Here is a 13839-nt window from a genome sequence, read left to right on the forward strand (position 1 = left end):
TAGCTAAAATACTTAACTCTACGTTAAAGCCACTTTCAACAGCGCCTCAGTAGCTAACGGAGAGGAACGGGGGCCAAAACAAACGAACAGCCTGAGTTTTCTGCTTCAGTGAGGAGAAGACCCCTTTGGCGCTCCTGGGCGAGTCTGAGTGTGTGAGGTGTCGGCGTCCGGGGGGCCACCGGGGCAGTCAGTCTGACCAGCAGGCCCGGAGTCCAGGCCCGGGTGCATGCGTGTGTGCGTGTGTGTGCGTGCGTGTGCGTGTGCGTGTGTGTGCGTGCGTGTGCGCGTGTGTGTGCATATGAGTTACCCCCTCACGTGGCGGTCTCACACCTGTGCCCCTTCCTGCCCGTGTCACCTTCACCAGCCTCCCTGGGCTTCACTTTCCATGACTAGAAAACGAGTGGGAGTGGCTCCCGCCTCCCCGGCTGCTGGGCGGATGGACGGACGGACGGACGAGTTCAGAGGCACTGGGTCACCCGGGCGCAGAGCCAGCCACGCTGACATCGTTAGCGTCCCTTCCCTGTAGCAGGGGAGGACCTCCGTTTCCGGTGTCCCCACGTGCGATCTGGCTGGGGCACAGCCCCATGTGACCACGGAGCCACGCACGCCTCTGTCTGCGGGGCTGCCGGGTCCAGAGCCGCTGTGCTCGTTCCAGGAACCAACGCGTGTGCGGACGGGAACGGGGGCTGCAGCCACCTGTGCTTCTTCACGCCTCACGCCGCCAAGTGCGGCTGCCCCATCGGCCTGGAGCTGCTGAGCGACCTGAAGACCTGCATCGTCCCCGAGGCCTTCCTGGTGTTCACCAGCCGAGCCGCCATCCACAGGATCTCCCTGGAGACCAACAACAACGACGTGGCCATCCCGCTGACGGGCGTCAAGGAGGCCTCGGCGCTGGACTTCGACGTGTCCAACAATCACATCTACTGGACGGACGTCAGCCTGAAGGTATGGTCCGCGAGGTGGCCTCCGTCGGCGCTGTCTTGAAGCCTTTCATGGTCTTTTCGGAAGAGCTGTAATATTTAGGGGCGCCTGTGGCTCAGTCGGTCAGCGGTCCGACTCTCGATCTCAGCCCGGGTCTTGATCTTGGGGTCGTGAGTTCAAGCCCCGTGTTGGGCTCCGTGCTGGGTGTGGAGCCTACTTGAAAAAAAAAAAAGCTGTAATATTTACGGTAACATGACCTACGACCATAAAGTCTGAGCAAACTGTTTTAATAAATGAGCACAAACGATTATCACAAGCAGATCCCCTAGACACAGGTGGGCTTTTCTGGAGCGATTGTGGATCTGTGAGTCGTTTTGTTGTAAGTTGACATTGTCTTTGGCTTCGCTCCCTCAGCAGTGCCCACCTGCTTAGCAAATGCTGTCTCTATGCATGGCGCGAATACACGGGGATACACAGAAGGGCCCTTTCTTCTTGTAAAGCAGGGTTCTGCAAACTAGCTCGCGGGCTGACCCCCTGGTTGAGTAAATAAAGTTTTATTGGAACATAGTGATGCCCATTTGTCTATGGCTTGTCCGTGCCTGCACTTGTATAGTGGCCCCAGAGCCGTGTGGCCCTCAGAGCCTGCATATTTACTGTGTGCCCCTTTATGGAGAAGTGTGCCAGGCCCTGTTCTGTCCCGGACAGCCGAACTCCGTGATCTTATTCTCCCGATGGTGTTGCACATCTCTTTGAGATTTTTCTGATTCTGAAAGTCATGGGAGCTCACTGAAGAAAGAGGGCAGGAGAGAGAAAAGGATAATGAAGAAAGTAAAAATAAAAAAATAATAAAAATCCCTCATCTCCCCACAGCTGATGTTTCCAGGGATCTCCCAATGTTAGTGCTGCTCACGGTCCCCGTCAGGAGCGCTAGAGGGTTCTGTATCCTGGTGTCTTTCACTTAACAGCTTAAGAGCTCGGGCCGCCTCGGTGGCTCAGTCGTTGAATGTCTGCCGTGGGCTCAGGTCATGATCCCCGTGTCCTGTGATCAAGCCCCACATCGGGCTCCCTTCTCAGTGGGAAGCCTGCTTCTCCCTCTCCCTTTCCCCCTGCTTGTGTTCCTTCTCTCGCTGTCTCTCTCTCTCTCTGTCAAATAAATAAAATCTTTAAAAAAAATATGTATGAGGTAACTGATATGCTGCTAGGAACTCTTTAGATGAGGGACGTAGTCTCCACAGATACTCCCTATTTTACGTAACTGGTTTCCTTCTTTTAAACGTGTTAGCTTCCAGCCTCTCTGTGGTTTCCATGACTCCTCATCTTTTGCATTTTTTAATTAGTTTCCTGGGACAAAACTTCATGGAATTTAAATACTATCAAATCTTTTTTCACCCTAAAAACGTAGTATTTTGCTACATTTCAAGCGTTTATTGAAAAACCCTTGCACGTTGGCGATCGGGTGCGCGACGCGGTCAGTAGCTGCTCTGGGTGGCGGGGGGTCCATCTCGTGGTCCGAGGTCTGGGGGAAGGCCGGTTCCTAACCCGTGGTCCGAGGTCTGGGGGAAGGCCGGTTCCTAACCCGCGGCCCTTGCCTCCTCCCCTGCTACAGACCATCAGCCGAGCGTTCATGAACGGGAGCTCCGTGGAGCACGTGATCGAGTTTGGCCTCGACTACCCGGAAGGCATGGCTGTCGACTGGGTGGGCAAGAACCTCTACTGGGCGGACACTGGGACCAACAGGATCGAAGTGGCCCGGTTGGACGGACAGTTCCGGCAGGTCCTTGTGTGGAGGGACCTGGACAACCCGAGGTCACTGGCCCTGGACCCCACCAAAGGGTAAGAGCCATTTTTGCCCATCATGGATGTCCCCCTCGCCCCGCCGCTTCTGTACATCAGCCCGCGCGTGATGACCGTAGCCCGGGGGCGGTAGCTGCCCAGCGGGCCCTCGCGTGACGGCAGTCCCAAGCGTGGCCGGCTTTGAGGCGGCTGGGGCCAGCAGCACCCGTGGAGGTCTCTAGTTTATTTCACAGAGGGGAAACTGAGGCCCAGAGCAGCAGGGAGGAAGGGGGATGCTTGTCTCAGTGCAGCATCTGGGGGGTGGAGGGCCTCCAGGGGGCAAGTGTCTCTGTCCCTGAATTTCCAGAGGGGGAAATGGAGCCGCAGAGAAGCTGAGCGACTCACTGAGCGTCCTGTAAGCAGGGAGGGTAGAGCTGGGCTCCTTCCCTTGCCCCGTGTTGCTGGCTCTGAAGGCCCTGGACCCTGGCGAGCTCAGAAGGGGCTCCTTGCTGGACCCCCCAGGCAGGGTCCCACCTGCCTCACCAGGCACCTGCTCTTTTTGACCTGGCAGGAGCCTGGAGGCCCTGGGCACGGGGGCCGCGGGGGCCAGGGTTGAGCCTCCCTGTGCGCCACAGTCTTCCGTGCTGCAGACCCGGGCTCGCCCCCCAGTGCATCAGAGCTGTGTCCGCCATACCCCAAGCGCTGCCTGTCGCACGCGGTTAGGGAAGGAGAGACTGCAGGATGGCCGAGCAGAGAGAAGGGCCTAGTTGTAGCCGAAGGGCGAGTAAGACGCACCCGGTTCTGGACGGGGGCTCCTTCTGTAGAGCTGCTGAAGAAGGAGGGAGGGGGACCCTTTGGAGGCAGGAAAAGCCGCGTTTGGATCCTGGCCCCATAGTGCCTGCTGGGCTCCGATTCGTCCTCTGTCCTCTGTCCCCCTTTTGAGTAAGGGGACAGTGTGTCCTGACTCGCCCACATTCAGCCTGGCTTCCCCGGTCACCCTGGTGTCCTGTCCAGCTTAATTAGCGTTTGTCTCTGACAAGAGTGTCTCCCCGGAGTTCTAGTACAAGGTCACCCCATGTGTGTCCCCAGTCTGGGTCTGTAAACGGATGTGTTTGCCCTTACCCTGCAGGTGAGCGCTGTGGGGGTTCAGGAGGCAGGAGGCAGCCCGGTGACGGCACCTGGGGGGACAGTGGGGTCGTAGGTGGCTCCCAGGGTGTTGCCCTTCTCACGCTTCCTGGAGGGATGTCCCCGATGTGGCTTTCTCCAGGATGGAGAGGGCCACGCCGAGGGGACGGTGGTGGTTGTGTCCCCCTGCCTTGCCGTGAGGGTGGACACGCCCGAGCCCGCCCTGGCCTCCCTGTGTCTTCCAGCTACATCTACTGGACTGAGTGGGGGGGGAAACCCAGGATTGTGCGGGCCTTCATGGACGGGACCAACTGCATGACGCTGGTGGACAAGGTGGGTCGGGCCAACGACCTCACCATCGACTACGCTGACCAGCGTCTCTACTGGACCGACCTGGACACCAACATGATCGAGTCATCCGACATGCTGGGTGAGGGCCAGGTGGGGTCCTGCTGGGAGGGGCCATCCCTGGGCGGGGGGGGGGGGGGCAACTCCCTCTCCACCCCCACTGCACTATTCCTTCTGGCCTGCGAGCCGCTAAGCCCCACCCGAGATGTGGACCCAGCCCCGGCTGCTCCTCCAGCTTTGTCTTCTTCTGGGGCTTGTCCCTTTCCTCCTAGTGCCATTGCTGTAGGCATGTCTGCAGAGGCCCTGGGGACAGCCGTTTCCTGCACACCTACTAAGAACCAGGGCCCTGCGAAGCTTTGTGCCGGGACTCTAACATGGTGTAGGTTTTCACTGATGGGGAAACTGAGGCCCAGGGAGGTGCCAGGATTTCCCTGAGGTCGCAGAGTGCTGCCCAGATTCCGTCACCGTTTGACCCGGGGCACCTACTCTGTGCAGGCCATTACTCTCGGATTCACTCATAGGTCACATACGAGAGGCCACTCATGGACTCCACATCCTGGGATCAGGTGAAAAAAAAAAACAAACCTCATTCCAAGTACCCCACCATTGGGGGCAGGACATGCAAATCTAGGCTGTACCGCCGGAGGGAGCGGCTATGTTAGCTTAGCTCTCTTACATACCCAAGTGATAAGGTGGCGCCATGCGATGGGGAGAATTTGATTTTCTGATCGCCGCTGCCCCTGTGATGGGCCGGCTGGATGGCTTGTCCCAGGTACTGTGTGAGCAGAGCCAGGCTGGAACTCCAGTGTCCTGGCTTCTGCTCGGGGCAGGCCGTACCCGCCCTGCACGCTGCCTGTCTGGGTTTCTGAGTCCGCTGGCGAGGTTGGAATGTGTCTTTGAGTGAGCCACACCAGCCCCTAGTAGTGATTTACGAGAGGCCGATGCCTGAGGAGGAAGCCATCCCTGAACGGCGGTGGTTGTGGGAAGTAATGATGCTCACTGACGGCCCCAGAGGGAAGATGCACTGCGGGGAAATCAGTGCCAGAAACTTCCACGGCCCTGCTGCGTGCAGGTGGCCACATGCCGTGGGCCTGGCTGTCACTCTGCCCTAGCACGCTCTCCGTTTTATGCCGCAGACATTTACACACCCGGGGCCTCCCTCTGACGGTGTGGCCTCAGCCACGGTCCTTAACCCTCCTGGGCACTCGGTTCCCCAACATGGATAGCACCGCTTCACGCAGCTGCCGTGGGGAGACCTGGGTGAAAGCACGTCTCACCGAGGGTGGCCGGCGGGAGTGCGGGGCCCAGGGGCGCGTGCGCGAGCCTGTGTTTCATGGAAGCACTCGGGAGCGTCTATATGTAACAACGGGCTTGTTTTTGATGGCAAAATAATTGACATAGGGCATTTCTGAAAACACAGAAATACAGGGAGAGAAAGTAATTATTTATAATTTTCACCACCCCATGATAATCAATATTGCTGTATCAGCATTTTTTCCCCTAATCTCAAAAATTTTCATTGTAATTATTTATAATTTTCACCACCCCATGATAATCAATATTGCTGTATCAGCATTTTTTCCCCTAATCTCAAAAATTTTCATTTCTTTCTTTTTTTTTTTTTTTTTTTTTTTTTTTAAGGTTTTAAATCTCTACCCCCAGTAGGGGACTCAAACTCATGACCTTCAAGAGTTGCATGCTCCAAGGACAAAGCTATTTGCAGGGCCCCCCCATTTAATTAATTTTTTGAAAAAGTTTTTTAAAAGATTTATTGATTTATTTGAGAGCGAGAGAATGCATGTGCTCGAGCCTGGGAAGGGGCAGAGGGACCGGGAGATTCTCAAGCAGACCTCCTGCTGAGCAGGGAGCCCGACACAGGGCTTGATCCCAGGACTCCAGGATTATGACCTGAGCTGAAGGCAGACACTCCACCGACTGAGCCCCCAGGTGCCCCGTCCGCTCTACTAGTGATGGGCGCCCGGGTTGTCTCCCAGTTGTGGCTCTGCACACGTTGTAGTCTGTGTCACTGGAGTGACAGCACATGCGTTTCCGCTGCGGTGAGGGGGGATGTGCCTGGGCCCAGGGTAGGTGGCCTCCAGCTGCCGTCACCCCTGCATCTTTCCAAAGTAGGGGAATGCAGGTTCCCGGGCAGCCTTGAACCGGTCGACCCTGCGTGGAGGCCCGGCCGTGTGTCGCTGATGCCGCAGGCGTGTGTCCACGCAGGTCAGGAGCGCGTTGTGATCGCGGACGACCTTCCGCACCCCTTCGGCCTGACGCAGTACAGCGATTACATCTACTGGACCGACTGGAACCTGCACAGCATCGAGAGGGCCGACAAGACCAGCGGCCGGAACCGCACCCTCATCCAGGGCCACCTGGACTTCGTGATGGACATCCTGGTGTTCCACTCCTCCCGCCAGGATGGCCTCAACGACTGCATGCACAACAATGGGCAGTGCGGGCAGCTGTGCCTCGCCGTCCCCGGCGGCCACCGCTGTGGCTGTGCCTCACACTACACCCTGGACCCCAGCAGCCGCAACTGCAGCCGTGAGTGCCTCGCTGGGCCCCCGCACCCCCACCCTGTGGTAGGTCAGGCTGGCTCTGGGGGTGGAGGCGCAAAGGAGCCTCTTCTCTGGAGGTACCTTGGCGTCCATGGATGGTTGAGTGGGCTGTGCACTGCATAAGCCGCGTGGTATCTGGAGGCCTAGGCCCGGTTCTGTGAGGGAGTGCTCTCCCCATTGACTGGATTTTATATCCAGAGATCCCCCTGTGGGCTGTCGCAGCTGAGGGCTTGGCCCGTGCACTCGTGTCTTGATGAGGCAACAGGTCCTCTGCTCAGCTGGGGCCTCCCTACTTTTGTGCTCCCTTTGGTCCTACAGTCCCTGTCCCCTGGGGGCCATCACCTTGAAGAGTCCAAGAAAGCTGCAGGTAACCCACTGGTGGGGATGCCTATGACTTGAGTCTCTGCCCTTGGGGCTGGCAGACCTGGGGCCATGATTTAGTTTCAAATCACCCAACTGTAATTCTCAGACAGTGGCTTGAACTGTCAGCCTCTTACACATGCTCGGCTGTGCCATTCCTGCACGTAGTCTGTTTGACTCACTGGCACGCCCCTAAAGAGTCCCTTCCCATGTCAAGGTCACTGCGTACAGTTTCAGCGGTTCCCATGAGCACATGTAGGCACGAGGCAAATGATAGAGCTATCCAAGCATTAAGTACATTTATGGGGGGGGGGCGTTTGATATTTACTATCGTTATCTTTCTTCTCTCTCGAGTCTTGATCATTTAAAAATGCTCTCCATTTCAAAATAGCTCATGCATTTAGGAAATACTGCAACAGCAGAGACACACATAACATGGAAAGGAGAATTGCCATAGTCCGTCCCCCGCCCCCGGAAGCTACTTTATGTCCTTCCAGTGCTCTCCCTGCGGCTTCTAGTAGGTGCATGTGCAAACGCGCCTCTCACGGGGGAGCGGAGCGCCGTCCCTCCCTGCCCCGTCTTCGGCTCCGGACGCTGACGTGCAGCCCCTGGTCTGTTCGCCCCGTTCTAGCGCCCACCACCTTCTTGCTGTTCAGCCAGAAATGTGCCATCAGCCGCATGATCCCCGACGACCAGCACAGCCCAGACCTCATCCTGCCCCTGCACGGGCTGAGGAACGTCAAGGCCATCGACTATGACCCCCTGGACAAGTTCATCTATTGGGTGGACGGACGCCAGAACATCAAGCGAGCCAAGGACGACGGGACCCAGGCAAGTGTACCTGTTGGGGGGACACGGGGGTCACTTCTGCAAGGAGCTCCCCAGGACCGTTTCCAGGCTGCCACACCATTTTGGTTAACAGAGGGCTGCCAAGAGAGCACAGCGTGTGCCAACAACCATCTGCGCTCTAATTATGTCATCCGGGGTATATCCTGAGCAGCGAGAAACCCTCCAATTATGATTATATGTAGAAATGGGATTTTTTTTTCTTTCCACAGGGATTTTGTGCCAGGGTGGTTGGTATTGGTTATTCTGGATTTATTCTTAGTTCATAGGACCCGTAGAGTCCGTTTCGCTGTAATGCAACGCGTGCGTTCCCAAACCTCACGACGCTGTGCAGAATCACACAGCAAAGCCACAGGGCTGTGGGAGAAGGGCGAGGTGCACGGCCCTCGAAGCTCTTGCCAGGGACAAGAGGATAGGGACCTCATAAGTACAGGTGCACCTTTTTGCCTACGTTAAATGATTCAAGGCACACCTCCTAATGACCTTGAAGACACCTGAAGTTGGCTAGGGACTTGGGGCCGGAGGGTTTGCATGGACCCACGGGAGGTGGCCCCTCCGAGATGGGGCAGGAAGTTGAACCACCAGCGTGCCCAGGCGTGGCTCACAGCCCATGGGGGGTGGAGGGCTCTGCTGGCGTGTGCTTGTGCTTGTGCATGCGGCTCGCTCGGGACCGCGGCCATCCTCGAGGTCACCCAGCGTTTTCTTACAGCTGAAATTGTGCTTTGGCAAATGTGAACTCTGTGCGAGGCTCAGACAGGCCCCGGTGAATCGCTAGATCAGAGCCCGCACGCATTTTCAAAGTACTTCTCGTAGCGGAACTGGTGGCTCTCGTGTTAGCTATCGGGGGCCTGTTCCATGAAGGACAGTCCCCCAGCGGCTTTGGGGCCCTCACAGGGTCTCCCTGTGCCCGGCGGCGCTGACCTTCTGCTGGGGTGGCGCTCACCGACATGCCCGGCTCATCCTGCCGGCATCCAGGAGCTGCCGGTCCCAGCGCTCCCTGTCTCTGCGGCGCAGTCAGGGCTGGACTTCCTGTCCTCACGGTGAAGTCTGGGTGCTGTTACAAGGTAACGCAGAGAAATGCTGCTGGTGGAAACTTCCAGACGATATCTGTCTCTGTGAAGGTCCCTTGGCTGTTCTCCGCCCTGACCTGGGTCCCAGCGCTGTGCGTCCGGGCTGGGCCTCACTCTGGACAGAGTGCCCCGTGGACAGCACGGTGCTGATGAACTGTCCCCCGCGTTCTGTGTCCCTGGTTGGTGATAAAAGTTGCAGCTGAGCCCGGGCAGCCGTGGTGTCACCTCTGCAGTTGGTGGAGCCTGGCAGAATGGTGGGAATGTGTCCCTTTCATCCGTCCCGTGCAGGTGACAGCCACAAGCAGTCCTTTGCAGGATGGGAAGTGTGAATTGATGGCCCGTGGCTTCCCTGCAGAGGAAGGTACTGGGCACAGATTGCCTTAACGTTGCATCAGGAGGTGTTCTCGCCTGGTGTCTGACAAAAGCAGTGAGGGACTTTGGAGGAAAAGTCCTTCAGGGACACCTTCTGGGTTTCTGCTTGATTTGGGTAACATCTGTTTCCCTCCCTGGAGTCTTGCCTGGCTTCACCCTTTGGTGGCTCTGATTCTTTGTCGGGGGCGCCCTTTGCCCCCAAGGATGATGTTTTATTTTATTTACGTATTTATTTTCAAAGATTTTTATTTATTTGAGAGAGAGGGTGTGTGAGAGCACAAGCAGGGGGAGGCGCAGGACATGGGGGCTCGGGGCTCGATCCCGGGACCCTGAGAGCATGACCTGAGCAAGCTGAAGGCAGACACTTAACGGACCGAGTTACCCAGGTGCGCCTCCCATCCCCCAAGGGTGATGTTTTAAATCATCTACTTGACTGAACTGTTTTCCTAGATATATGTAACATATATCTGGTGGTGCAGTAGGTTGAGCCTCTGCCTTCGGCTCAGGTCATGACCCCAGGGTCCTGGGATCGAGTCCTGCATCAGGCTCTCTGCTCGGCAGGGAGCCTGCTTCCCCCTCTGCCTGCTGCTGCCCCTGCTTGTGTGCGAGCTCTCTCTTCTTTCTCTGGCAAACAAGTAAAATTTTAAAAAAATCTTTAATAAGTATACATAACATCAAATTTACCATTTTATTTTATTTTTTAAAGATTTCATTTATTTATTTGACAGAGAGATCACAAGTAGGCAGAGAGGCAGACAGAGAGAGAGGAGGAAGCAGGCTGCCTGCTGAGCAGAGAGCCTGATGTGGGGCTCGATCCCAGGACCCTGGGATCATGACCTGAGCTGAAAGCAGAGGCTCAGCACACTGAGAGCCACCCAGATGCCCCAAACTTACCATTTTAACCATTTTCAAGTATGCAGCTCAGCCTTTCGAAGGACACTCCCATTGTCATGCCACTGTCACCACTGACCGTCTCCAGAACTCTGTCACCTTCCCAAACTAAAAGTCTGTCTCCACTAAACACTTGCTCCCCCACCCCCTCTGCCAGCCCTTGGCAACCTCCCTTCTACTTCCTGTCTCTGTGAATTTGATTTCTCCAAGTGCGTCATGCAGGCGGGATCCCGCAGTACTCGTCTCTTTGTGTCTGGCTTCTTCCACTCACCATGATGGCCTCAGGGTTCATCTGCATCATAGCAGGTGTCGGAATGTCCTTCCTCTTAAGGCGGAGGATACCCCACGGTGCAGACGACTGACGCTGGGTCTTCGGGCTGTCGTGACTGCCCTGCCGTGGACATTGCCACATGGCTAGGACATAGTCCTGGACATGCCCTGCTGTCCAGCTGGCGAGAGGGAGGGGTGTTGATTGTGGTGTCCCATAGGATTCTATTAAGGAATTCTGCATTTGCGTCAGTATCGTTATGGACACTGAAGCTGGAGTTCGGGTTTTCTAACGGGCTGGTCGTTACCGCCCGTCGGCCAGAGGAGAGGTGTGGCTGCCCCACGCATTTCGCAGCTGGTTGTTCCCAGAACTCGTGCCCCAACGGCTGGTTTTACACCCGGCCTCAAAGATCCACCCTCCCTGGGGAACCTGATTCCTACTGGGGCCGACTGGAATCGTGCTGCACTCCCAGCCTGGCAGGTGCTCTGGGCTCTGGTCTTTGGCCAGAGTCTATGGGTTTGAGGAAAGGAATGTGGCCAGTTGGAGCTGAGGCTTGGCTCCCGGAGCCCCCAGCTCTTGGGGATGTAGATGTTGGTACCTGTGGAGACACAGTCCTTTAAAGTGGTGCTTTGCATTCAGATGTGTCACACACTTCTAGCTGCCCAGTGTTTCTGGACCAGGTGCTGCTGTGGGGGGGGGGGGGGTGTTCCTTTCTAGCTGGGTTCCAGAGGCTGGGTGTGGGGAAGGGGCTTCCTTTCTGCCGCAGGCCCCATCTTGCACCCGGAGACTTCGTGCTGACTGCTAGCAGGAGATGGCAAAGTTTACAATGACCTCTTAGCCGAGCATCGTGCTAATGATGCCCTCTCAGAGGAAGTGACTTTTCATCCAAACCGTTGGTGGTAGCTCTGGGAAGCCCACTTGGCCCCAGGTTATATCACCTGAGAACCCGAACTTGGTCTTTCTGGGTAACCCAGGGGGCCCAGATCCCCCAGGAGTCAGGCTTTGGGCCGTAAGGGAGGTAAGGGTGACGTTGGGCTCTCCCCTCCTCCCGCAGCATTTCGTGAAACAGCGTTCTCTGCCGGTAGCTCTGTAAGCCAGGGCTCGACCCTGAGATGCCGTGGGCAGAGTCAGGCAGAGCTCCGCAGAGGGCCTCCCGGGGCAGAGGTGCAGGGTGGCCACACTGCCGGGCTCCCCTTAGGGAAGAGGGCTGCGAGGGCTAGACTTCTGTTCTATGCACCTGTCGTCCTGGTGCCCTAAATTTGAAAAAAATAACAAGGTTGGAAAGTCTCCTTCCTAAAGCACGAGTCCAAGACACTAAAGCAAAGAGAGAGCAGATGTTTCGAGAAGGCAGCTGTGAGCCTAGGCTCATTGTGGAGCCACCAGGCGGCCCTTCTGTGGGGCAGGAACAGGACGCAGAGGGCCTGGGAGCTGACGGCCCACTGCGAATTTGTGGGTGGATGGGCTGGAGACCCGAGCTACTGGCCGAGAGCCCGGCCGCGAGCTGCTGCTTGCTCAGTTTCCCGCTCAAGTCGGCGTGCGGTGCGCACTGACCCAACAAGAGGGGACCCCAGATTGGGTTGGAGTCCCACTTTGCAGTCTGCACGCAGGCACCGAGGCCTCCGCCTTCCGGTGATGTCCGTAGCCAAGGCTCGTCTCTCCCTTGTTACAGCCCTTCGTTTTGACCTCGCCGAGCCCGAGCCAGAACCCGGACAGGCAGCCCCACGACCTCAGCATCGACGTCTACAGCCGGATGCTCTTCTGGACGTGTGAGGCCACCAACACCATCAACGTCCACCGGCTGAATGGAGACGCCATGGGTGTGGTGCTCCGTGGGGACCGCGACAAGCCGCGGGCCATCGTCGTCAACGCCGAGCGGGGGTGCGAGGCCGAGGGGCGGGCGGGCACCGCAGTGTGGGGTTCTGCATCCCAGCGGGGAGACATGGGGAGGGTAGAAGTTTTGGTTCCTAGATTTTACACCATCCCCCTCAAATCTGAACCCAAAACAAAAATCCCTTCCAGAGCATCCCAGCTGAGGGCTGTTCATTCACTTGCATATGTTCCATCACGGGGAGCTCACTCTCTCAACTCCACGGAGCTTCTTCCTTCCATGAAGGGGCAGGCAGACTCGGGAGGGTCCGAACGGGAATAACCGCGGTGGGGGGGCACTGAAACCTGCGTGACTTAAAGCTCAGGAGTAAAGCTAGGCACGTGAAAGTCTGCGGGTGGGCGGCAGGTAGGTACTTCAGGTACCTACAGGGCTGCCACCAGGTGGTGCTCAGACTTGTGGAGGGACCGCTTGATGGGGCTCAGGCCTGGGGATGACCCGTGTGAACCCTGCCCGGTGGGCCGGGCAGACCCATAGTCGAAACCTGACCCCATCACTTGCTGTCGGTGGGACCCCAGGCAGGGGATGTCAGCTCAGGGCCTCGGTGTCTCTATCCGGGAATCCGAGGGTGGTGGTGATGTCGGCCCCTGCAGCACACGAGGGCGCAGGGGACCCACGCCTAGTTATTTCGGGGGGCTCTCTAGCAACCTAATGGGTCTCCCTTGAGGCTGGCCTCCGTAGAGGCAGGGACTTCTCAGCCAGAGCGCGTGCTAGTCCTCAAGGTCGTCACAGCAAGTGACTTTCAGCAGGGGGTTACAGGAACAGATGCTGGTCTTTCACCGTGCCAGGGGCCAGAAGTCTGAAGTCAGCTGGGCTTTCCCTCGCAGGAGGCTCTGCGGGGACCCTTCCTTGTCTCTCTTCCAGCTTCGGGGTTGGGGGGGCTCCAGGTGTCGACCAGGTGGCCTCACCTTGATTCTTAATGGCATCTACAAAGACTCATTTTCTAATTAAGGTCCCGTTCTGAGCTCTGGGTAGATAGGACTTCTTGGGGGACACCATTCAGTCCTGCACAGCCTTGGGGGCCAGCCCTGCCAGGTCCAGGGCTGGCCTGTGTGGTGCTTGGCGTGCTCGATCCTGGCCGCGGAGGTGGCGGGTCGCGACCCCCGTCCTTCACCCACACCCCGCACCCCGCACCCCCCACAGGTACCTGTACTTCACCAACATGCAGGACCGCGCGGCCAAGATCGAGCGAGCGGCCTTGGATGGCACCGAGCGTGAGGTCCTGTTCACCACGGGCCTCATCCGGCCCGTGGCCCTCGTGGTGGACAACAGGCTCGGCAAGCTCTTCTGGGTGGACGCGGACCTGAAGCGCATCGAGAGCTGTGACCTGTCAGGTATGTGCCCGGGGGCCGCCCGGGGCTTGGGTCCCTCAGCAATCCCTAGGTCTGACCTTCCCGGGACAGCCCGCCCGCCCCCCTC

At 57.6% G+C, this 13839-nt stretch overlaps 1 protein-coding gene across 1 annotated transcript in view; it reads left to right on the forward strand.

Moving 5' to 3' along the window:
- The window catches only part of LRP5 (LDL receptor related protein 5), a 98021-nt gene that overhangs the window by 66437 nt on the left and 17745 nt on the right, over positions 1-13839 (forward strand). The window contains exons 9-15 of the mRNA XM_059149824.1: positions 656-945; positions 2528-2754; positions 4065-4249; positions 6391-6714; positions 7720-7919; positions 12205-12413; positions 13564-13754. Coding sequence (XP_059005807.1) covers positions 656-945; positions 2528-2754; positions 4065-4249; positions 6391-6714; positions 7720-7919; positions 12205-12413; positions 13564-13754 — 1626 coding nt within the window. The remainder of the gene's footprint in view (positions 1-655; positions 946-2527; positions 2755-4064; positions 4250-6390; positions 6715-7719; positions 7920-12204; positions 12414-13563; positions 13755-13839) is intronic.

The sequence above is a fragment of the Mustela lutreola genome, chromosome 1, assembly GCF_030435805.1.
Source record: "Mustela lutreola isolate mMusLut2 chromosome 1, mMusLut2.pri, whole genome shotgun sequence".
Classification (NCBI taxonomy): Eukaryota; Metazoa; Chordata; class Mammalia; order Carnivora; family Mustelidae; genus Mustela; species Mustela lutreola.